At 40.1% G+C, this 26,467-nt stretch overlaps 1 protein-coding gene across 1 annotated transcript in view; it reads left to right on the top strand.

The window, feature by feature from the left end:
- Nucleotides 1–26,467, top strand: part of myo10 (myosin X) — a 156,917-nt gene that overhangs the window by 85,990 nt on the left and 44,460 nt on the right. Inside the window, exons 6-19 of the mRNA XM_007901716.2 lie at nt 10,812–10,946; nt 12,642–12,766; nt 13,481–13,494; nt 13,634–13,718; nt 14,482–14,585; nt 15,768–15,897; nt 16,774–16,892; nt 18,421–18,567; nt 20,073–20,173; nt 21,022–21,088; nt 22,124–22,216; nt 23,336–23,404; nt 23,695–23,777; nt 25,912–26,020. Of these exons, the coding sequence (XP_007899907.1) occupies nt 10,812–10,946; nt 12,642–12,766; nt 13,481–13,494; nt 13,634–13,718; nt 14,482–14,585; nt 15,768–15,897; nt 16,774–16,892; nt 18,421–18,567; nt 20,073–20,173; nt 21,022–21,088; nt 22,124–22,216; nt 23,336–23,404; nt 23,695–23,777; nt 25,912–26,020 (1,381 nt within the window). The remainder of the gene's footprint in view (nt 1–10,811; nt 10,947–12,641; nt 12,767–13,480; nt 13,495–13,633; nt 13,719–14,481; nt 14,586–15,767; nt 15,898–16,773; nt 16,893–18,420; nt 18,568–20,072; nt 20,174–21,021; nt 21,089–22,123; nt 22,217–23,335; nt 23,405–23,694; nt 23,778–25,911; nt 26,021–26,467) is intronic.

Below are 26,467 nucleotides of genomic sequence, written 5' to 3'. Positions count from 1 at the left end.
GCCCAACTAGTCCCTGCCAATGTTTACACTCCACATAAGTCCCCACCCCTCCTGCTCCCTCTCACCTTTATCCCTCTATTTGCTGGATTTAATTTATAATCCTTGCATTTGAATTTGAATTTGGAGTCCTGTAGCTCAGTGGTTAGAGCACTTGCTTTGCAAGCGAGAGACCTGAGTTCAATTCCAGGCAGGTCAGGGCGAAACCTTGGGCAAGTTTCCTTACTCCACACAGAGCCTAATAATAATCCCTCCAAAAAACAAAAACAATGATAAATTGGTCATTTTCAATCTATGACTGTTTGTGGGACATTGCTGTGCGCAATTGGCTGCCGCGTTCGCCCACAAATATACAGTCAACTCACTTTACAGCATATTCTGTGAAGCGCTTTGGGACGTCCTCCCGACGTGAAAAGCGCTATATCAAATGCAAGGATTATTATTATTATTATTATTATTGAAATGAGACTATCCTGGAGTGGTTGTCAACCTAGATTAAAAAGTGTGAATTGTATAAAGTTCCTGCCGGCTATTCTCTTTGTATTGGTGGAGTTATGGACCTTGGTAGTGTGAGTTGATTAGTTTTAGCAGGGTAAGCTCACGCTATATTGTCTAAGTTGGTAATGGTACTCAGTCAGAAAAAAATCATGCTTAAAAATTATTGTCTTTATAAATCTTATTTTGGGATAAATTGTACAATTTGTAATACTTGTCAGAATTAATTTGATGACTGATTTGAATGTGGGGTGATCTACTAATGCTGATGTACTTTACCTGCTAAATACATATAGTGTCTATTATTTTTAAAAACAGCATTAAAATCATACTGTGACTTCAAAGACATTTATTTTGGAAAACTAAAGTTGACTGTAGGAAAGTTACTACTTTAGTTTAGAAGCAACTTAAATACCCATAATTGCACAGTGGGAATTGAAAAAAACATTTACAAAGGAACTCGTTAACAGTGACTGAGTCAGTGGCCAGCCAGCAGTGTCAAGTGTTTATGGACATCCTCCCGACGTGAAAGGCTCCATATAAATATACATTTGTACTGTAAGGGGAAATCATGCTGGTACCAGTCATCGTGTTATGGCAAAATCATTTGAAAGCGAACTTAGAACACTTTGGGAGCAGGGATCCGTTAGTCAGCTGTGACATGCTATCAGTAAGATTCTCCACTAGCAATTCACCACAGCTTTTGGACCTCATTGTATGGTGCATCCATGTTCCCCTCAGCCAGTGCATCAAATAACCATACAGGATCAAATAGTACATTTGAGTATGGTAGTGATGAAACCCATTTGTGTGTAAATCACTGAAATGAGAAAATAACTTGAGAAAATACCTCAGCTACAGTGTCTCTGGAATCCAAATTGTTTTTGACCTATGTTTTTGGTTTGACTAATAAACTAAACTCCTCCATGGCTGTTTTTTTACACAAGGCTCGCAACGTAAGACTGATGTAGTGGTCAACATCCATGCCGTGAATTCCACAGCTCCTAGTCATGACTTCTATTCCATCAATTTCTTTCTGCATGACATTTTTAAGCATGCTGTTAATATCTAAAGTGCTAAAAACTGTGGGAAGCATTGCAGTTATTGTGCAGCTTTGCAAAATTAAGACATGTGTCCATTAGCGTAGTTATTATTCACAGTTAATTCCGTCCTGAAAAAAACCAATCTTCTAACATAATAATGATCCTTGCATTTGATATAGCATCTTATATCTTTAAAATACATTAGAATATACACTCAGCACAGAAACAGGCCATTCGGCCCAACTGGTCTACGGTTTATGCTCCACATGAGCCTCCTCCTGCCCTTCCTCAACTATGCCTTCAAGCATAACCTTCTACGTTCCTTTGAGACTTGAGACTTCTCAAAGCCCTTCACAGTAGATTTTGTGGGCAAAACATCATGAACAACCATTTTCTCCCAAGTTCAATTGCTTCCATCCACCAAGGTAGAATACTGGCGTGGTAGTGCTGAGATACAAGGGAAAGTTCTCCCTTGGTGAGGTGCAGTGTTGTGTTTCTGTGCATATAAGTTTCACTAAGTCCTACACGTTCTGCAGCACAAAGTTCACTCAAGCCAATTTATATTCTATTTTGCATTGTAAAATATTTATGGCTGGTCTTCTGCTGATAGCACATAGAACCCCACCAAGTATCATTTCACCCTTTTTCTGCAGTTGGGAATCTGCCAATATTTGATGTTTAAGTCTCCATTATTTATTAATGATCTGAAAGAAGTTAATAGCTGAATGTGTAAGCCTGCAAGTCGTATTTCATTGGAGTGGGAAAATAGAATTTAAAAATTCAAAGAGATCTCAAGGTTTAGCAACTGGGTATGTGAATTGCAAATAAAATGTTTATTGTGCTTAGAAAAGAGAGATGAGACTTTTGATACTGGTATCAATATTGTATTTTGCCTTTATCCTGTCTGTTCCAATAGTATTGCGATGTAAGCCTGGCACAGTTGGTAGCGCTCACTTCTCTAAGACAGAGGGCTGTGGGTTCAAGTACAACATCAGGACTTTCAACTCACAATGTAGGCTGACAGTCTGGTGTACTCTCAGGCACCAGGCTCCGTGACCCCATCACTCCTACCCTCGGCTGACTCTACTGGCTCCCCATCCCCCAGAGGATCGAGTCCAAGATCCTCATCCTCAACTTTAAGGCCATCTATGGCCTTGTCACCTCCTACCTCTCTGACCTGCTGACTCCCTACCAACTTGCCCGCTCCCTCCGTTCATCGGGCTCCGGCCTGCTCCGTGTCTCCCACCCAACCTACCCTACCATCGGTGGCCGGGCTTTCAGCCTTTCTGTCCCACACTCTGGAACTCCATCCCACGGTCCCTTTGCCTCGCTTCCTCCCTTGCCTCCTTCAAGGCCGGTCTCAAGACCCTTCTCTTCAATCGTGCCTTTGGTCTCCCTCCCATCTCTCTGCCTTCCCTCACCCCTACACCATCCCTCCTCCATGCTCAGGCCCCGAAACCTGACTGTTCAGCGCTTTGGGACGTGCTCCCGACGTAAAAGGCGCTCTATAAATGTAAATTTGTTATTGTTGGTGGTGGTGCAATGTTGGGAGAGTGCTTCATTGTCAGAGGTTGCTGTCTGTCAGATGAGATGTTTAACCCCGTATCTACCTCATCTGCCAATTCAGGGGGACATTAAGCGTCCCAAGGCACTATTCAAAAAGAGAAGGTTTATTACCTGGTGTCCTGGTCACCAATCTGGCAGATAAAAAAAATTGATCTTTCGCTTCATGGCTGTTGGTGGGACATGACTGTGCGCAAGTTGACTACCGCATTTGGCTAATCCTGTAAAGCACTTTGAGATATTTCAATGACGTGGTTATCTATATTATAGCTAATTAAAGATTGTTCTAGAAGTACGGTATTTGACATTGTACTTTCTGGAGCTTGAATTAGCCTGAGTTCAACTATTGCAACAACACATTTCTGGAAGTATGTTGCAAAAGAACCATTGTTTGGATGAAGTAAACTGAAAGAATGCAGCACTAACATAAACGTCACTGTCTGAACCCTGATGTTGTTTTCCACCTTTTTAAAAGACTATCCGGCGCCTGTTTTATATAAAACATTTAACTTTCTTCCTTCTTGACTAAACAACAACGATTCACTGACAATGTTTTTTCTAGGTTGGTCAGGAATGTGTTTTCTGACAGACGGCAACCTCAGACAATGAAGCACTATCCCAACATTGCGTGGCTCCTATGCTTCCTATGCACAGTGATTATTGCACATCATGGAAATAATGACTGTGGTGAGCTGATTTCCCAATTGTCAGACATTTTTTAGCGTAGGAAGTCAGCTTGTCTTCACTAAAAGTCTGGGTCCACAGGGCACTCCTATTAAAAACCATACTCTATCTAGCAAGGTGCCTAATAACTCTGTTGCCCTGTATAACCAAGGACTGACTCTGCGTGAGAAATGCTGATCTGAACTTTGTTTTTTATTAACATTGTAACAGTGTTTAACACACAGAAATACAACAACGTTATCACTTGACAGGAACTACTGTGTCACTAGGTTATAACTTTTAGAGTAGTGCAGGTTGACTACTGTTTCTTTCAATGTTTTATACTCAGTGTTTGAAAAATTCCTAGCCCTGTTGAACAATGTGGGGGGGGAATTGAAGAGGGCGCTTTTCCAGTATTTGGTGAATTTATTGTTTCTGGTTCTCTCTTGCTGGTGTCATCTTAAATTGAGAAAATTCTATTGAAATAAATAACATACAATAGAGATATAATCAGGTATTGGAACAACAGCATCTTTAACATAAAAAGGGTTGTGTTGTCCTCTCAACCGTTGTTAATCTCATCTGGGCAGCAGAGGGGACAATCCCAATTGGTCCAAGACCAGCTGGGAAAAGTCAGCATGGCTTCTCATTGCAGTGACTCCTAAGAAAATGTGATTGCGTACATTATGTGAGGACAATGGCCAAGGAATAGGAGAGAATATTCTTCAAAACCATTTAGTTCTTATTGATCTAATGAGATCAGCTAACTTTTAAATGTGGTCTGGGGTTTACTTGGAAGCAAAGAAAAGGAAACCGGTTCAAGGCATTCTTTATTGCATTGTATTTTTTTTCTTAGAAGTTGGATTCAAAACTATCATTTTTTTNCTTGGCGGCCCTGACTGCAATGAGGGGAAATAGATAATAACAAACAGATTTTGGACTTTCTACAACAACAGACAGTGGAAATTAATGTTGGCAATAAAGTCTTGTTCAAGGTGGTCAGTTTGTCAAAGTGTGGGCAAACAAAACAGCAGACATGAAAGCTTTGTGAAGAGTGTAGACTTTACTTTGCAAGCAGAACACACCACCAAGTGGTTGGTGCGACTTCATTTCAGAAGCACTCTTCCAGACTTTTAATAGAAAAGATATTGGATGTTGTTCATGTTTCAGGGTCAATTGAGAAATAGGATCTAAACTACAAAGTAAATAATTTAGAGAGAACAGAAGTCTCATAAAAATACCTTTGCTGGTAGTTTTCCCATTCATTAAAAAGATTATGAGGATCAAAGATCATAAGGGAAGTGCATCATACTAGGAGCCTCCAGTTTTCCCTTTGCTCTGACATCTGAAATGAACTCTGCAGCTCATGTTCTCTCCTACATCAGGCTCTGTGAGCCTACCATCCCCATCCTCGCTCAGCTCCATGACTCCCCATCTCGTGTTCAAATCCTTCACCCCACCTCCCCTTTACCTGTGCAACTTCCTGCAACCCTACCGCCTCTGGCCACTCCCTCCACTTATCAGTGGATGAACTTTCAGCCATTCTAGTCCCTCTGCTTCCTCCCCTCCTTTCCCACTTTTAAAACGTGCCTTAAGATCTTTCCTTTCGACCGAGCTTTTGGTCACATTTTCCCTCCACCTTCCTCAGCTGCCTCCACTCTCAGCTTAGGCTTCCGAGTGGTTCTGTGAAGCACTTTGAGATGTCCTCCCAACATTAAAGGAGCTAAGTAAATGTCAAATTGTCATTGTTAAAATATAGCAAAAATGAGGTAGCCAATCTGTGGAAAAATCACACTTTGTAGAATCAATATTGAAAAAAGATATGTTATACTCCAGGCTGGCGAGAGATAAGTCCAGATATTTCACATAATGGTATTTAATGTCTTTGTACCTATTATTTTCAAATCAAAAGGAAGGAAATGAATTAACTTTTCAGGTGTTCCCTCAACTGAAAACACTTACTCACAAAGGGTGAGGGTGGCCTTTCTAAAACCTCCTGTGATCACAGTTCTGACAGTTTTGCTTCCAGCATTCACTGATTATATGTATTGACGGTTAATGATGCCAGCAAAAATGCAATTCAGGTGCAGATATCTTGGCATTGGTTCCCTTATCTGACAATCTTAACTACTGGGTTCCAATTTTTATTTCTGCCACGAGGGCTGCTCTGACATGCCAAAAGCAGGCAAGTAAGATTCTTATACTTTCAGTGTAAAGTGCTCCATCTAGTGCCGAGTCAACAACTGATCAGACTCATCCTAACTGTAGCTCCCTTTCATGTTTCAGTCACGAAGCCACAGCCAGTGGTGCTAACAGCCACAGCCAACGAGTGACTTACACAGACCTGGAGAGTCTCAGGTTAAATTTCTGTTCTGTCCTGAGTCAGATGAACACACATTCAATTCACTTTACAGAATATTCTGTGAAGCACTTTGAGATGTTTCGAAGACGTGATAATGGGCTATATCAAATGCAAGGATTATTATTACTATTAACTTAGCCATAATGCTAACAATGCAGTAGGATTGGTTTTAGCATCTGGAAAATGGAAGGGAAAATTCAGGCAGCAATTGAGATTGCCTCTCAATTGCAATCCTATGCTCCCCCTCCCCAATTGCCGGAAAGTGCATGTAACTGGGTGTCGAGTAAGGTTGTGATTGGATTCAACTGTAAGTTGGCTGATGTCACAGAGTTGTATCCCAGTATGAATCAAGAACTTCAAGGCAGGAGGGGGAAACTGGTGGGAGCAGGAGAATTCATCCCATTCATGCCAAATGACTAGATCATGTAGCTTGATTTAATTTCACTTACAAAATAAAAGTTTTAGCTAGATATTCAATACAGTGTCTATTATAGGAACTATTTAGCCACTACTGTTTGTCCATTGACAATAAAAGTGAAGAACAAAAATCCTACAAAGTTTGCCCCAAGAAGGTCCAACAGGATATAAAAGAAAATAGAATATCAAGAAGTAGTGAGATGACACAAGCTTTGATTTTATGCTGTATAGATTGTAGGAGGTAGGAAATATAAAGAAAGATAAGAAATTGCATATTTTTTGAGAACTTGGTATAGAATGAGTTAAATTAACAGACTGTGCAATAAGTTCTAAAAACACCATGATGAGAAGGAGGAAAGTTAGGTCAATGTTTTGGGGGAAAATGAGAGGATTGTTTGGAGCAGCAAGGTTGTGTTGTTGATAAAATGAAGGAGGAGATGAAATTTTCCAACAGAGAGAGGATGAACAGAGTCCAGGATAATAATATGATAACATAATAATAATAATCCTTGATATAGCACCTGATCAGGTCTTCAAGATGTCTGAAAGCACTTTACAGAATATACTGTAAAGTGAATTGACTGTATATTCTGTGAATATTTTATAACCCTGGAAATCGTTACAATGTAAGAGTTAGGAGTCAAAACAGGGGAAAAGGTTCAGAAGATCCTAAACAGAATGGCAGTGAGAAACATTTTGCTCACTTGCCTTTCGTTTGGATTTTAATGATTTGCAAATTGTCATTTTGATACGAGTCTTAATGTTTCGACCCTAGTAACATAATAATTATAATAATCCCTGCATTTGTTATAGTGCCTTATTACATCTTCTAGACATCTTAAAGTGCTTCACAGAATATACTGTAAAGTGAACTGACCATATATTTTGTGGGCGAAACATGGCAGCCAATTCGCACAGCAGTGTCCCACAAACAGTCGTGGATTGAGTTACCAAATTATTATTTTTTTAAGGGATTATTATTTCCAGAAAACGATCCACCAATCACCTAACAAGTGGGTTCCCACTCAGTGCTAGGTAAACAGAGGCGTGTGGAGTAAGTAAACTTGCCCAACATTTTGCTCTTCCTGGGAATCAATTTGAGGTTCTCTCGCTTGCGAGGCGAGTGCTCAAACCACAAAATTACAGGACGCCACATGATGAGATGATCTGACAAAATCACTGGCAACACTTCTTTACTCCCTAAATTTCAAAACATTTGCTAATTTTAATGTAACTTTATTCTGATTCTGTTATGAAATACTCTATTAAACGTTTCAGCTTCTCAATGTATGGAACAGTACATATACGATACAAGTCCTTAAATGTTGGTCCTGCTTAAAGTATGTAACTGAAAAGTTAAACCAAACATTTTCAAGTCAGTGTGCAAAGCTCAACGGCTAAACCGGTTGCAATGACAGATTGGAGTTTTCCTTCTCAGGACTATTTCAGCCTTGTATTTACTTTTTCTCTGTTCAAGGCAATACATACCAGAAGGTGGCAGTAAAGTAACAAGTTTGGGTGATTTTGCAGCATGTTGGGTCAGTATATTTTCCTGCATGCTGTTGCACCTCTTGTTAAAGAGATTTATTTTGTGAGAGAAAACAACTACAGACCTGCAGATTTGAGGTGTGCTGGGTGGAATATTGCACTCTGCAAAAGGTTCCCATGGATGGATGTTAACGAAACGCGTCACTATTTGTTGAGCCTTGCAGTTCAGGCTTGAAAAGGGTAATGAAAGATTTGTGTATTACGCACCTCAGTAACCTCAGCTGTACAAATGTATCAAACGTGGTGGAGAATGAAAGGATTTCAATTAGGCTGTAAGTTGTTTTGGGTCGAAGATTCTTGTGTGTTTCTAGAATTTCACTCAATTCTCTTCAATTCTCTTCTCGCGTTAATTAAGAGCTGACAAATGGTTGAGTGGGCACAAAAGAACTCCTGGCTTGCTTTCTGTTGCAGGGTTTTTCATTGTCGTTTTAGAACAGCTTGGAGCTTGCAAACAAGATGAGTTTGTTAAACTTCAAAAGCCGTGTGAGAATGTGCTTTGTGGATTAAAATGATGTATGCACAAATGGGGGTGGCCCACTCGCCCTCAGCCACTGTGTCCTCCACTTTCTGGCCTCTACTCCCCAAATCCCCTCTCTTAGTGTCTTCAACCCCCTCCCGAAAATATTTAAAAACATGCAACTTTGGCCAACACCCTCAAACTCTTGCTTTCCTCTTTGCTAGATGATTCTCCCATCATTTTGAGATTCATCCTACGTGAAAGTTCTTACATGTATATGTGCAAGTTGTTGGGAGGCGGAACATTCGCATTGCCAAAGCTTTGCTGATCTTCAATTCCAAGTTGAATCTTGATATGATGAGAGCGTGCTATTTAAAAAAAGTGCAATAAAATAATACAGCTGGTTGTTACAATGGAAATGTGGAGTAGATTACACAAACTTATGATTCCCATTATATTGATTCTTTTCATTAATTGGTAAAATCTGATCATTTATTTCTTTTGCCAGGCGAGCCTTCTGCCACTCTGCCCCCACCCACTGGAACTCCATCCTCCAGTCCCTCCGCTTCACCCCCTCCCATGCCTCCTTCAAGACCCTCCTCTTTAACCATGCTTTCAATCACCCTCTTTCCTCCACTGCCCTCCACCCTCCCCAATCCCGACTCCCAGCTCAGGTCCAATACAATTTTGTTGTTTTAAAATGAATGAACAAAATTGAGAAATTTCAACAATATTCCATTTGGGAAAGATGAGCATTAACCTGATTAATCCAGGACAATCCCTTTAAAACACTATCATCTGGGACCAATTTGCTAGCCACAGGCCCCGAGCTACAAAAAGGCATTATAAAATGGTCACCCTCTGGGTTGATATTGATGTCACTTCCTGTGCAATGTGCGCTTTGGGACCAATTTTCAGAGACCAGTAAATTTAGTGCAGTCGAGGATTGAACCAGTGAGCTCCTGGGTCTATAAACTGCATTTCTTTCCTACATTATCAGGGCTGTCCAGGGTTCCCATTTTAAGCAAAGCACATTAAACTTAATGGCACATTGAGACCATTCATTTAAATTCTTTGAAGTTGTTGTTTTTGGCATCCTATAGTTCATTTTTTAGGTTTTCTTTTTGCTTGTTTACTGTGCTGGCAAGGCAGACTGCGTGCCTTTCTCTTTGATGCATAAATATTTGTGCCAAAAAATTAAAGATTGCAACATGGTTACTGCAATTAAAAAGGCGAAAGAGAGGTACTTTCAGTTCAATGTCCTTTTTTCAACCCACTATCTAAATTGAAAAATTATGGAATTATTAAATACTTTTTTGCCACTACTGAAATAATATTGAGTTTCATGAGTTGCTGTTGGCCACCTCCATTCCAGTAATGTGACTGAGGAGAAAGCATTCTCAAGTGACTACATTAATTTCAAAGTAATTGTCCACTTTGGACCAGCCGAAGCCCCCAAACTCAGAAATGTACATCAGTGAGTAACATTCAGCAGCACCGCGCTGGTACCCTGCTGTACCAGGGCTGGGAAGTCCAGAGTTCTCGTTGAACTTTATAGAGCAGAAGGCCATTTGGTCCATCGTGTCTGTCTGTGCCAGCTTTTTGACAGAGCAATCCATACAGTCCCGTTTGCCTGTCTTTTCCCCAAACCCCTGCAAATGACTCCTTTTGGATATCTATTCAGGTCCCTCCACCTTCAAAATAAATGGAGAAGTCCTGGGATGTGCCCATCAGTGATGTCAATAAAGTGACTGAGTGAGAAGGTCCTGGCAATCCTCAAAACTGAAGGACATTCAACCCCATATCAGGACTTGGAGCCACTGACACTCCAGTGCAGTGCTGGGGGAGTGCTGTAGAAACATAGAAACAGGAGTAGGCCATTCAGCCTCTCAAGCTTGTACCGCCAACCTATAAGATCATGGCTGATCTGTATCTCAAGTCCAATTACCCGCCATTGCCCCTATCCCTTAATTCCCTGACCTAACATATCTATCCACCTCAGTCTTGAAGATGTGAAAGGATCCAGAATTTTGGGGGGAGTTCCCAAACAACAACAACTTGCAACCTCTTTTGCATGTGTGAAACTGATCCGTTTTAAGGCAGTTTTCACAGCTCTATGCTTACTTCTGCATCTGAGCCCATTGGTAATAAATTAACATATGGACAGTTGGTGTGCAGATGAGCATTGTTCTACTGTAACAGTTTAATAAGCATTGCTGTCTTGATGTCAGCTTCATATGTCTGCTTTGTTCTGTTCTACCTCCAGTGGAGAAAGCGGTGCTGGGAAAACAGAGAGCACAAAACTTATCCTGAAGTTCTTATCAGCAATGAGCCAACATTCACTTGAAGCTACAGCGAAGGAAAAGACCTCTTACGTTGAACAGGCTATTTTAGAAAGCAGGTGAGAAGTCTTCTGAAGTTTCTGCTATGTAATAAACAAAGAACAATTTTTTTTAAGATTGTGGATCCTAACTACACTTCACTACATGTATTGAAATAGTGATATGAACTGTGCTTCCATTTGCTGGCTAATCGTTTCATCTTTGCTGCCTCCTTATGTCTTACTCTTCTTCAGCCAGGAGGATTGAATAATGTAGGTTGTATAGTTTCCATAGTTCTCCATCAATACTCCTTTCTCCCGGGACTCTATTTATTCCCCCACCCTCTCCTACTCCTGTGAAGGTGATCTCTTGAGCCAGATACGTTGACTGGGCCCCAGAAATCATTCAGGACATCACCCATTCTTTATGAATGAACCTGGTCATTGAGTTTTGTCTCATAGCCACGTGGACCTTGCCGAGGGTGCATTTCCACTGGGAAGGAGGGGATGCTTCCGGGCTAGCACTTGGGAGTCGGAACCGTAGCAACAATTTTCTCCCTTCCTAGACCATGTGTATTGAGACCTATTGCAGTCCTTCCATCACCATCAAGCCTGAGATTAGAGATCGATCCTGGAACTCCCGTTAACTGCATGGCTCAGTCCAGCACCAAATGGCTGTTTAACCCCTTGGCTATTTAGAGAGCTCTATGTGCTGCTTTCCGATTGATTCTTCTCGGCTCTTGTCAGGTTTTTCTTGTTCACCTCATCACAGAGATTAAACGTGCCACTGCTGCACGATGGCCCAATTCAAAGTATTCATGGAGGCAGTGCGTGGCTCTGAGTTAAAAACTTTCTCACCTTCATTTATTATTATCTTTTTTTATATTTTATATTATATTATTTATTATTTATAATATATTATTTATATTATATATACTTTACAGTCTATTCTGTGAAGCGCTTTGAGGCGTCGAGAAGATGTGAAAAGTGCTATATCAAATGCAAGGATTATTATTATATTCATTTCAATATGAAAAATTGAGAATTATGCTTGTTAAATGAGGATTTTACAGACTCATGTGGCACATTCCTTACCAGTAGGTATTTTAACTGCAATGTTTCTCATTGCCCATTACCATTCCTTACTCCCCCCCTCAGTTGGAGATTTGTTACTACACTTTGTTCGTTCCCAGCTCTAGCTCACTAAGGTGGGTCTTCAGAGGGTATTAAAATGTCCGACTACCGGCTCAACACCAAGTCCAGGCCATATCATGGACCTGTGAGTTTGTGCATGGAGCTGATATTGTGGAGTCCTGTAGCTCAGTGGTTAGAGCACTCGCTTTGCAAGCGAGAGACCTGAGTTCAATTCCAGGCAGGGCGAAACCTTGGGCAAGTTTCCTTACTCCACACAGAGCCTAATAATAATCCCTCCAAAACCAAAAACAATAATAAATTGGTCATTTTCAATCTACGACTGTTTGTGGGACATTGCTGTGCGCAATTGGCTGCCGCGTTCGCCCACAAATATACAGTCAGTTCACTTTACAGTGTGTTCTGTGAAGCGCTTTGGGACGTCCTCCCGACGTGAAAAGCACTATATCAAATGCAAGGATTATTATTATTATTATTATGAGTTTCTTATGCCACTTCACCATCAACATGATTAAATAGAGCAATTTCTTCATTTTCATTTGTACAAGAAATTATAGTGATCATTTCAACTTGTACTCCCATACATTTCTTTCCTGTAATCTTGTTTTTCCTTTAAACCAACAGCCCCATCATGGAAGCCTTTGGCAATGCAAAGACTGTGTACAACAACAACTCCAGTCGCTTTGGGAAGTTCATTCAGTTGAACTTCTGTAAGAAGGGCAACATTCAGGGAGGCAGAATCATAGATTGTATCCTTTCGCATGTCACACATCACAGTGCACACAAGACACTGGCAGCAGCGTCCAATGGTTATTTGCGATAATTTGTTTTCTTAAACAATCCATAAAAAGAATGAAGAGCCATTCTGAAGCATAATGAGAACAGAATATGGACATGTTGGAGAACAGGATGTCAGTGTATTGACATCAGTCCCCTCTGGGACCTGCGTTAGAATCCAGCAAAGAGCAATTGCATGAAAGTGCATCTGCCTATTGCAAAATTAGTTTAGCCAGTCTTGACTTACCGCTCCACCCAAAATTACCTTAATTTGACATTACATATCAGTTTCAGTCAAGAGGGCTACAGGATAGATGTGGGAAAATGTTACACAGGTGCAGTAGCGCTTGTTCCTCTGAGGTTGGAGCTGAGGCACTTTGATAGCGCAGAGCACTGGGTGTCTGCCAATGAGAATGTTCCCCATTCATCACCTCAAGTGGTAGAAATTTCACCAAAAATAAAAATAGATAAACTTGAAATATATATTTACAATGGTGTCAAGATATTGCAATATTCCAATTTGGTGTTGTATTTGGAGAGACATGGAAGAAATCTTGACATCTTCTAAAGACTATTTATTGTAGCTAGTAGGCTGAATTTTAAATATTTCGAGTGTTACCTTGATTGTTTTATTTTTATAAAAGTTACATTACACAATTTTTCTTGACTGATCATTTTAACTATAGATTTACTAGAAAAGGTAAGAATATTTCAAGCTTTGTGCATTTGCTATTCTTCTTACATAAGTATGTTTTTCTCCCATTCACAAAATGCTTCTCACTAATTCTGGGGTTTGCCAGTATTCAAAACATATGAATGTGTTCTTTACTTTGCTGTAGAACCGTGTAGTCAGACAGAACCCTGGGGAGAGAAATTATCACATTTTTTATGCATTGCTGGCTGGAACAGATGAAGAGCAGAAAGGTAAGGCACAAACCAATTTCTTGCAGAGAGAAAGATAATAGATAACATTTGTAAAACATCCCCCGCCAGCTATCACCGGCCACTATGTTCACTTCTAATAGTGTCCGCACAGACACTTGCACGGATATTTCTCTGATAGTTTAGTGACTGGATCCACTCATTTGCAACACAATCCCAACACCAGATGCATCTTTCCCTTCCCTCCCCTCATTAAGAACATACAGGATATATAATTTTGATGTACTTTTCCATCATCCTCACTACTGACTTCTCTTCTCCAAGTATTTCCTTTTACAACTCAGTTGAATGCAAAGCCTGTCACTTTGCTTTTTCCAGTGTTTGTGTGTGGCCCTAAATACCTTGTTGCATCTCATACAGAAATTCATATGCATCTTCTCCAATCTTGTTTACTGTAATCACTGCTCACACTACAGTCTCATCAAATTGACTGCCCACCTTTCTGAATATGTTTGCTCTGTTTATAAACACGATTTTGACATTTCAGTATATCAGATTGTAACTTATTTATTCCCTTCTTAGCCCAGTGATGCTAAAGTTAAGAGTAGTACTCCCAAATATTCCTAGCTGAGTTCAGCTAACTCAGCACAGACAGTAATTGTACCTATGACCTTTCCCGATGTGTATGGCTTAGTTTCACATTTGTCGGTGGTTTCCACAACTGAGCTATCGAGGGAGCTAAAGGTAATCATTTCTAATGTCATTTTAAAAAATGGTTTAACACATGCCACCTTTTATTCTACAGAGATGTATCATTTATCACCAGCGCAGAATTACCATTACTTGAGACAGTCTGGATGTATTGGAGATAGAACTATTGATGATCAGCAAACCTTTCAGGATGTCACTGTAAGTTATGGTGGATTCTAGATGAGAACACCAGTCCCTTTTAACCTGACTATTTATAGCCATTTGTAATAGAAATGCAAATGTTAAATATAATTACCTGGCTTTCTTCGGAGTACCTTTCTGGATACATGTGGCTTGAAAATTCACTTGGTCTTAACCTATAAACTATTTCTTGATTTGTGGCAAATTCTAAAAATTCAGTCTTAATTTCGAAGCTGATCTCTTTTTAAGACCTGTGGAAAACAAGCTTCTAAATCTAGACTGAATTTAAGAATTTGTCACAATTCTGCACAATCTTGCAATTGTAACTGATCCTGTCAGTCAGTGGTAGCACTCTCGCCTCTGAGTCGGTAAGTTGTGGGTTCAAGCTTCACATTGAGTCTTGGATTCACAAAGTCTAAACTGACACTCTAGTGCTGAGGGTGTGTTTCATGGTTGGAGGCACAGTCTCTCGGATGAGATGTTAAACTGAGATTCCGTCTGGCAGTTCAGGTGAATGTTAAAGATCTAATGAGAAGAGAGTTTCTTTCTTCTGATGACCTGGCAAACAATCCCCCCCCAAAAAACTGATATAGTATAATGATAATGATAATAATAATAATCGTTGCATTTGATATAGCATCTGATCATGTCGTTGAAATGTCTCAAAGGGCTTCAAAGAATATATTTTAAAGTGGGTTGCCTGTGTATATTGTGGGCGAAACGTGAGAGCCAATTGCATGCAGGGACCACATTTTTTTCCAAGATTAGGAAAGATTAAGGCTATTTGTGGGACATTGTTGTGCACAAACCGGCTGCCATGTTTTGCCTACAAAATACACAGTCAGCCCACTTTACAATATACCCTGCATAGCGCTTTGAGATGTCTTGACCATGTGATAAAATGCTATATCAAATGCAAGGATTATTATAATTTTGAGACAAAATGATCTTGCAGGCTAAAACTAGATGCAATTTCAGGCCTCCTTAGGAAGCTTTTCCAGCAGGACTTGAAAAAAGGGAGAGAGGGGGCAAGGCGGAAGGATTTTGGAAGAGTGTTCCACAGTTTTACACAATGATTTGTTTACACAACTCATCGGACAATGTGTAAATATTTACTGATTTGAATGGGTGAAATTTCGCCCTAACCTGACCAAGTTGAATGTTGTTTTGCTGACCAGCATATTTCACCCACATGTCTAGACTGCCATGAGAGTGATGAAGTTCAAAACTGAAGAGACTCGAGAGGTGCTGAAACTACTCGCTGGTGTCCTACAGCTTGGAAATATTGACTTTATAACGGCTGGTGGGGCACACCTCTCCTCCAAAACAGGTGAATGTGCAAATGTTTTTCATTAGTACCAGAAAAATAACAAAACTCTCACTGTGAGAGTTGGTGTGGTAAAACACTTGTTGCGACTATAGGTGGCTTGAGTACAGTGACTGTCAAACAATGTAAAGTTCTTTCACGAAAAAGGTATTATTGTTGCTGTATGAGCAGTTAATCAAACCTCATCTGCAATATCAGGCTAAAAATGTACTTTAAAATGTCCATAATATATTTGATAAGTATTGAACATGAACGATCTCCCCCCCTTCCCTCCACCCAGCGTAATTTGAAGCAGGAGTGGGTAGGGGAGAGGTGGAAGAATTTTCAGAGAGTGTTCCAGAGCAGGGGGGGGTGCAAAGCTCATCAAACGAATTTGGGTCAGAGCTAATGGAATGCATGAAGCAGGCAGGAATGACAAGAGTGGGAGGAGTGGCAGGGAAAGTAGGGTCAGAAGAGATCACAGAGATAGACCAAATGGTGCAAGGACAAGGGGGCATTTGGAGCTGAGGACGGGGATGTTAAAATTGACAAAAATGTTAAAATCTGGCTCAGGTGCTCAACCTTAGTAACCATTATGCTTTCCATCCATTTCCACTTTCTGCAGTATTCTGATCTAAACATAATCTTTCTTCACAAATAGTTACCGTTTCAATTATAGATATAATTGGTTGCCTCGTTTCGCCCACAAAATATACAGTCAATTTACTTTACAGTATATTTACAGTATATTGTGAAGCGCTTTGAGACATCTAGAAAACTTGATAAGGCGTTATATCAAATGCAAGGATTATTATTACTGATTAAAAACGGGGTTGTATATGCAAAGTGGTGCTGTTGTGTATGAAGCCACTTTAGTGAACTATGCAATGTTTTTTTCAGCATTGGGGAAGGCATCAGAGTTGCTTGGGCTGGATTCAGTGCAGCTCACGGAGGTGCTGACTCACCGGTCTATGATTCTCAGGGGTGAAGAGATCAGTACACCACTCACAGTGGAGCAGGTAAGACCGGATGCTTGTAGTTGTTAACAATAACCTCAGGCAGGCTAGCAAATGTAAAGCCTGGATTACACTTTGCAAAATATCAACCTTTTTTTAAAATGCTGCTTTGTTATTCATCAAAACTAATGTGAGATTTTATACTATCATCTGGAAAATGAAGAATATCTTCCAATTCAGGACTGTCTGAGCTTCTTGTTCCCTGCACAGTTTTGAACTTTTGGGAAGGGAATTGCAGAGGAACAGCGAATAATTGCAGTTACGATGGAAAGAATTTCATGATGAAGTACTAACAACATCAATTATTTAGCCAACATGTATGGCTGGGAGGAGGAAACATTAATCCTGTACAGCTGATCATTGTTATAACTTAGTGTTTGAACACTACACTTTGCCTTTTTATTTTAAAAAGCCACATTAAATGTTTGTCTGAATACTAGCTCTGATGAAACACACGTTGAAGAACAATGTTCTAAACAGATGGGCCAGTCATTGCCATTGGCAGCACTGTAGAACAGAGTGCTTCTAACATGCTGTAATATCCCAGTCCTTTTGTATGCATACAAACGACCCAACAACTTGTAATCCAGCAAGCCTCAGTCACAGATGGTGTGACTTCCAAAACATCTCACTCTGCTTTCTGTGGCCTGGGTAAGATCTGGCTCTTACAACAACTTTGGTATGAAGTTACATTCATTGCTTTTATTCCTTTTTGAATGGTTTTAATTCATGATGGAAAGACAGTTAACAGCTTTGATAAATGAAGCACTGCTGTAGCAGTGAGCCAACGGCAAAGTCTGAACAAGTGCATGAATATGACGGAGATGTGGATCCTGGGGCAAAGTTCTTTATAAAATAGATTAAGAGATTCTCAACTTGATACATATACATACAGAATTCAGCTACTTCTTGCAATGTGTTCTGAGACCTGGTTCAGACTTGTGTTTTTTGACATATTCCTCATATAGTAAACAAGGCTGGATTATATCTTTAGTTACTCCCTCTCTGGATCTCCAACACACACTACTGAGAGACAGGAGATAGCATATTTACCGGACTCTTTTAGCAGAGCCATATCTTGTGTGTATTATACACTCTACAGTATATTCTGTGAAAAGTTTTGAGATATCTCAAAGATGTGATAACAACAACTTGCACTTATATAGTGCCCTCCACGCAGGGTAGCGTCTCAGAGTGCTTATATCAAATGCAAGGATTATTATTACTATTATTGTGTGATGTAAAGACTCAGAAATTCAATGTGGTTCCTGTGTTAAATATTTCATACAGGGAAAGGTTGATACCATGATTATGTGGGGAGAGGCAGGGATGTAGAGAGAATATTACGTTGCTGTTAATAAATTAACTGGTATCTCTTTATTGTTTGCACAACGTCCTGCATATACATTGGAGTTGTATGAATGTATCTGAACTGGAGAATCAATGAATCTGAGACAGTATTACCCAAGGGTTGGATGAGCACAACAAGATTCAGCAATGTGAAATTTCAGTGTGGGTTTCCTCTCCACAGGCAGTAGATTCTCGGGATTCAATGGCCATGGCACTTTACTCCCAATGTTTTGCATGGATCATTGGAAAAATCAACAGCAGAGTAAAAGGAAAGGAGGATTTCAAGTCTGTAGGCGTTCTTGATATATTTGGATTTGAAAACTTTGAGGTATAGTAATCAAAGCTATTTTTATTCATGTGCTACAATGATATATTGCTATAAGCCTAGTTTTCTCTGTTTCTTTGTGTTTCCTCCACCCCATTCTGATTCTCCACTTTCCCCCAGTTTTGTGAAATAGGTTCTGCTGTTTAGATTTCCCTTCAGCAATGGGCTGTTCCCCAAACAGGAGATTGGGCAGGTGTAACCTGTCTTTGTTGCTCTGGATCAATAGTTCATTCTTTCCAAAGATTACAAGAAAGGTTTGAATGAAGGAGCCCTTCAGCCCATTTTATCTCATCCTTAAAATTGTTTCAAATTTAATGAAATAAAATTAATTAATTGATTACAATTAATCCTTAAAAATAATTGTGAAGGAACAACAACAACATTGCATTTGTATAGCGTCTTTCACGTTGGGAGGATGTCCCAAGGCGCTGGACAGAGTACAGCATTTCAGACCCGAGCTGGGGTTGGGGGGGGGTAAGGGGTGGGAGGAGAAGGGGGTGACCGATGGCATGTCGAAGAGGAGGGTCTTGAGGAAGGACTTGAAGGAGACTAAGGAGGGGGCGAGGCGGAGTGAATGGGGGATGGAATTCCAAAGGTTGGGGGCAGAGTGGCTAAAGGCTCTCCCGCCAATGGTGGGGCGGGTGGGGCGGGGGACGTGGAGCAGGCCGGAGCCGGCTGAGCGGAGGGAACGGGCGGGTTGGTAGGGGGTTAGGAGGTCTCAGAGGTAGGGTGGGACGAGGCCATGGAGGGCTTTGTATGTGAGGACCAGGATCTTGAACTGGATCCTCTGAAAGATAGAGAGCCAATGGAGCACTTTAATACATATCAACGACGTGATAAGGTGCTATGTCAAATGCAAGTATTATTATTATTATCCTTCCCAAATTCCTTCTCTATTGTCTTCCCTTTACTTGCATAAATACACCCAATGTTCTGCTCACAAGCATTCTTCCTGATCACCCCTTCCTGGCCCCATTGACTTGACGAAGGTGACCTTTCCAGGCCGGTTGTATTTGTTCTGTAACCAGCTGCCAGCAAGAACACAAGTGAATGCCAGGTTCATTTGCCCTTAGATTGGAGGGGGTTTTAGGAAGGATTTGAAAAAAATCTGTTTGACTTTTATACTTCTATTACTACTGAGAGTGAAAGGCACAATAGGGATGTGAAGTGAGAAGCTCAACTGGGCTGGAAGGACCCTAAAACAATTTTGCTGTTCAATGCATCTGTGCACTGACTGGCTGGCTATCTTAGAAAGGACCTCCGGAAATCATCTCAGTGCAATTTGGTTCCTTTGCTTTTATATCATGCGTTTGCAAATCACACTTTCCCGTTACCACTCCTCCAGATGGTTTCAGAAGCAAGGCTCCAATTTGATTGATACTGGCTGAATTCCCACTTATACTGCATATAATTCACTCCTGAGCATGCAATATAAACTCAGCATTAAAACTATTCCTTACTTTTGCAATCCTTGAAGTGTTTGACCTGCACGTTTTTCCTTGTTACAGGTAAATCGGTTTGAACAATTCAATATTAACTATGCAAATGAAAAACTTCAGGAATATTTCAACAAGCACATATTTTCCTTGGAACAACTGGAATACAACAGGTAAAGAGTCTTCAGTTGAGATATATTAAAACAAAGCTTTGGCTCCAGGAGTAAACATTGATACTTTGATATTGATATTTACTGGGGTGCACCCTTCCAGCAGAAAATGGTTAGAACTGGAAAAAAAAATTCATATTTCTGAGTTCAAAATCACATTGGATAGGGGCTGAAAACAGCTTTGCCTTTCTAAGCAAAACTGAGTTAAATTGTTTTAATGCTAGGCAGGCGATTGTCTCTTTAATATCACAAAAGATTTATGGACTGCCGCAGAAATGTTCAACTCTTTATGTTGACTACTGGTTGCAGTAAAAAAACATTGTTTGGATTCCTGAAACTACATCCTAGATGCTCCAGTGCTCTGAATCAAATATTACTGCGAGAATATTACTTTCAGATTTGATAGTATTCCTATCAGATTTGTTTTTGCACTGCAAGCATATTGTGAGCAGTTTGTACAGTACATTAGGAGAGTTGCCAATGACTTTCTGTGCCTCAGTGTCATCACTGGCAACATCACAAACCTGAAAATGCTGACTGCAACTGTACAGCATCCTCACTTCTAACATGAATTAAAATTTTCTGGATTCCAACAATACAGTACTCTTGACATTTATATAGTTCCTTGCAAGGCCGCCTCAAAACACTTTACAGAACTGTCTAGCAGCTGAGCTGGGAGAGGGGAACCTACTGTATCAACCACCTTATAGCCAGCTTCCCTGTACCTGAATTCTCCACAGTTGAAGTATTGACAATTGGTTTACCTTGTTTTCCCTTGTCAAACCTGAGTACGTTGAGCAGATGTGTACAGTTTTAACTAATTGATCAAAATGTATCTTCTATTGATTCAGAGAGGGATTGCTGTGGGAGGACATTGAATGGATGGACAACGGAGAGTGCTTGGACCTTGTTGAAAAGGTAATGTTGCTCTCCTGTAGTTTTATTGTTTACATTCCTCGGGTAGATCATCCAGATGTGCTTTGTGCAGAGCTCAGGTGGAGATTCAAAGGGTTATATTTAATTGTGCAGAAACACAGTTGTTCTTCAGCAGATTCAATGACTGGAGCCTTTGTGACATTAAGTTTTATTTTGCATCCAACCTATTACATGGGATACTTACACTTTTCATAGGTTTTCATAGGTTTCACAGCTACATAAATATTTAACTAAATTAAAACATAATAATATTTTGGACAGAAGCCCAATGTGACAGTAATTTGCACAAGCAGAATGTACATGCACTGGTAACCTACACGTTTTGTGTAGGAGGATCAAATGGAACAGGTTAATGATAAATAAAAAAACATGAGTTCAAGTTTCACAGCACTGTGATCACTCTTTGTTTGTAGGTTCAAAAGCTGTGGTAAATTCAAAGGTAACATCACAAGCTTCATTCACTGAGTGGAGAATGGTTAATTCTTTGTTTAATTAAGTCTGCAAGTTGTTTAGCTTCTTTCAATAAACTGCAATGCACAGATTTTTCGGAAAGCTTTTACAGGACACTTTTATGAGGAGTGAGTTGCTGCCTTTGATCTATTTACAGAATAAGAATCCAACTCCTGAAAGCAGAACTTTTATTTAAAAAGCCTTTTGAACTGTTTTGGATTTTATTAATATCTGAAGCCCCAAATCTTATCCTTCACAACACGCAAAAAGAAACTATGGAAACAAACATCTACCAAATTAAGATGGAATTTAAGACTTTTCCAAATTTCTGCACAGTCACAAATTTTAAGACAATGGTTTTAAAACTACAGAAATGAGGAATGTTGGGCTTTTAATCACTTTCCTGAGGCATAGTCTGTTTAGAATGATAATTTTAGCTTTGCTTCGGCAAAAGGTGGTGTTTTATGTAAGCCAGTCAACTTTGAATGTTTATAACTAAAAATGTTGATGTTCAAAACTGAATACTGTAGCTTTCATGTGTGCTAATATTTGCTCCTGTATTTCTAGAAAATGGGCATTCTAGCTCTCATTAATGAAGAAAGCCATTTTCCAAAAGGCAATGACAGCACTCTGCTAGAAAAATTACACAGTCAACATTTGGTAGGTTATATATTTGTCAACAAATGTAAGTTGTCTATTTGACTGACCACCAAATATATCCAATAATTATCAAGTGTATTTTTTTTTACAGTCTGATTAACTAGATACAGCTCCTCAACCGCAGAAACCTTGTTTTAAATCAGTATTTGACAGTGTTTTAGAAAACTTGTAGTTTTGCTTATTCAATACATAGTTATTGGGGAGGACAAGTTTGCTATGGGGAGAGCGCGGGGAGTGGGATTGAATTGAATAGCTCTTTTCAAAGAACTGGCGCAGACACCATGGGCCGAATGGCCTCCTTCTGTGCTGTATAATTCTGTGATAATGCTGGTGTAAACTATTGGCACTAGGTGGCAGCATATCCCTCCCAAGCTCGTGGCTGCTTCTTTTCCCAGGTCCTCAAGAGCGCCATTCATTTTTAAAAGATCAACATGTGATTTTTCTTTACAAAATGTTAGACTCTATATTAGGCCCCAAGTTATTTTTATTGTTAGATATTTCTTTCTTGGCATTGACTTGTCATTAGAGAGATTAAATTGATGCTTTCCTTTGCCCCAAAATATGTTGTGTTAAGTGCTCTCTTCCCCTGCCTTTAAAATCCTCCTAAAAATCTTTGCCCACGTTTTTGGTCAATATCCTCATTATCTCCTTTTCTCCCTTCTTCCACCTTGCTCAATAATCCATGCAATTGCTATAAAGTGGGTTGAGACATTATTCTATGAAAAGTCATTTGATTTGTTGAAACGTTGCTACCGAAGACAGGATGTACTTGGCACAAGACAGCAGGTCTTTTTTTTCAGAGCTTTAAACTTCCAAAACAAATGGACTAAATTTATAACAAACATGTCACATTCTGTAAAAGGTGAGATTGACTCCATCTTCTTTTAGGTGTGGTTTGTAGAATCCAGGCATGTCACAGAACTTACTTGCATTCTGGTCAACGTTCAGCGGTTTGGTTTTAATTAAGCTTCATTTGGTCAAAACAACCTCTGCTGTGACTCCTGGGTCTGTAGCTATAAACCCAAAGCAAGCATTTGACAGGGTAATACCTATCAACCCAAACTGTTTTTATTTGTTTGTGTGCTGTCAGTAATTTGATCTGTCTTCACTTCTTCCCAGAACAATCCCTTTTATGTGAAGCCAAGAGTCACTGACCATTATTTTGGAGTGAAACACTACGCTGGAGAGGTATTTGTTCTGTATCTATTTTGATTTCCATCCAGATTGTTTTTAACAGTGTTTTACTAATAATAAACCTTGCATTTGACATAGCACCTTCTCACATCATTGAGACATCTCGAAAGCGCTTCACAGAACATTCTGTAAAGTGGTGTGACTTTGTGAATTATAACTTAAGTGTAACTGCTAATAACTAAGAGCTGGAGGTTTTACAGGTCTTTTTGATCGCTTTGTTTTGCCCAAAGTCTTCTTCTAACTCTTATAAACAGTAGTAACAAATTGGCTTTTCCATTTCTAAGGTGTTGTATCATGTGAAGGGGATTCTAGAGAAGAATAGGGACACATTCCGGGATGATGTGCTGAACTTGTTACGTGAAAGCAGGTAAGCACGCCGTTCGTATGGAAGGGATTTAGCATTTACCTTTGGAGCTGTGTAGTTTTTAGACATCCGTGTGAAAATATGCTGCACATATAGGAAAGAAGATGCAACATGATGCGACAAATTCGATATGATAATTATAGTTTCACATGATAGCTGATCTGATAATCAGTCAATAATTGGCGACTGGTTTCAGGTCCGAACTGTTAAGTACAATGCTTTGCACCAAATTTTCTTTTCAGAGTTTTAGCCAACTTGGATTTGTACCTAGCGGTAGCAGGATAAAAATACTTTCTTGTGAGCCGAGAGGCAGCAACTAAATGCTACTAATCAAGATACTAATCTAGTACAGTTAAGTCAGTCTCCTATTTAACAGCTTAAATGTACTGTTTTAAGCATTTGTGAATGTGGAGTTCTTCGGGCCCAAACTATCATGTCAAAGCCAGAGAGGGGTTCTGAACAATCCATCGCCAGTAAATTAAAGTTTAAAATCATTGCAGTTGCTGTAAAAATCTGCCTCTCAAAGATTGCTGCACACAATACTTCCCTATTGAATCCCAGCTACGACTTCACCTTAACCTAAAGACAATTTTACTTTTAATTCTGCCAACTGTGAATCTGTTTCAGATTCAGATCATAAAATGATCTGATAGTGTGAGGCAAAGCAGAGCTTGTGACAGCTGAAGGAATATGTGAAGAGGAATTCCTCTGTCTAGATTTACTCTATTTATGTAGCAGTTAAGAGTGCCGAGAATTTCACACTAATCAAGAACTTAAATGCTTCTCTAAAGAATAGATTGTTGCGTTAATAAACTCCATGTTTATTTCATGGCTTGTGGGTCCCTTTGTCAATTCTCAGCTGGACTACTCTAACACCCTCCTCGTCGATCTCCCCTATTTACAAAATTCAGCTGATTTAAAACTTTGCCGCCTGCATTCTCACCCGCACCAAACTCCGCACTCCGATTACCCCAGTCCTTGCCAAACTCCACTGGCTCCCTGTCACAGAGCGGATCGACTTCAAGATCCTCACTCTAATGTTTCAATCCCTCCATTCCTTGGCACCCCCCTATCTCTCTAACCTCCTCTCTCCCCACAGCGGTACTCGCTGCCTCCGCTCTACTGGGTCCGACCTCCTCCGTGTCCCCCGAATCCTCCGCTCCACCATCGGCGGCCGTGCCTTCAGCCACTCCACCCCAAAACTTTAGAACTCCCTCCCTCAACCGCTTCGCCTCACCCCCTCCTTCCCCATCTTCAACTCACTGCCTGAAGCAAAATCATCAATGTATTTAAGCGAAAACTTGACACATACATGAGGGAGAAGGGAATAGAGGGGTACAGGTGAGGGGAATAGGAAGGGTCGGAGCTCGTGTGGATTATTAACACCAGCACAGACTAGTTGGGCCAAATGGTTTGTTTCCATGTTGTATTACTCTAAGCAGATTTATACGGTTAGCATTATTCAGTCATCCACAAAGCAAGACTAAGGCTGACCTTGTTTCTTAATGTTTTGCTCCCTGTCCTTTTCTAAGGTTTTACTAACTCTGGGATTTGTGATCCATTGGCAATCTTAAGATTTCTTAGTTGGAAGTCAAGGTTATCACAACAAATCTAATTTGCAAATATAGAGTATCACAAATTGAATACTACAAATTGAAGAATAACAGCACATTAGCACAGTTAACATGCGTGGTGCAAAAATAACAAACACTGATTCATGACTGCACTGATTACAAACAGCAATTCCCTGATCTCATTCAGGTCATCTAGGCAAGGTACATAATGGAGTGTAGTGCTCTTCCCCTTTCTCTTTCTTTCTCTCCTCCCCAGAGGAGGTGGCAAAGAGGGAAAGGCGTCGGATGGAATGTCCACAGTCCACCTTGGCTGAGGATCTGTATTTGCAGAGACCTAGGAGCAGATCACAGACTACACTTGGTCACAAATGATGCACTGTGTAGGCAAACTTAAAAGAGGTAGCAATAAAATATAAGTAAAATTAGGATCAAACAAGGGGTTAAATTAGCAGAGTCTGTGTGTACTGACTGAAGCACAATGTTATTGGTCATTGTAACACTGTGCACTGATTAAAGCAAACTGTTACTGTCATTGGTATTTCATTGTATTCCCCTGATTTCAGGCTTGATTTCATCTATGACCTGTTTGAGTATACATCGAGCAGGAACAACCAAGACACGCTAAAATCTGGAACGAAGCGTCGGAAGCCAACTGTGAGCTCTCAGTTCAAGGTCAGTCTCTTTATTATTGATTGGGCTGAGCTAGGGTTGATTCCTGACTTCTTGTTTTAGATACCAGTCAGAGCTCGGTACAATAATAGTGCCTGCCACGCTCTCATATTCACTAGTTCATGCACATTAAATATAAACAAACATTCCATATCTTAAGAAGGGTTGTGTACAAGTGTCAGCTGAGTGAGTCAGAAACCTCTTACCATCAAAAAAACTATTTTTGTGCTCATGCCAAACACATGCACGGTTCTGTTAAAATAGCAGAACTATAATTTTTTTTCTGGCTGTGGTTTCTCTCTGTGCACAAGACATTGAGACAGAAACTGTGCCTGGTGGGAAAACTCCACAGGTGGAGTGAGATTTCAACCAGATTGCATTATACACATTGATGCCACAAGGTAAACAAGGTGGTGATGCTGGTATTCTGATCCAAGACTTTCTGAGTAA

This window comes from Callorhinchus milii, unplaced genomic scaffold, assembly GCF_018977255.1.
Source record: "Callorhinchus milii isolate IMCB2004 unplaced genomic scaffold, IMCB_Cmil_1.0 Scaffold2, whole genome shotgun sequence".
In the NCBI taxonomy this organism is placed as follows: Eukaryota; Metazoa; Chordata; class Chondrichthyes; order Chimaeriformes; family Callorhinchidae; genus Callorhinchus; species Callorhinchus milii.
Note: the sequence above shows the minus strand (reverse complement) of the source record. Positions and strands in the feature narration are given on the sequence as shown.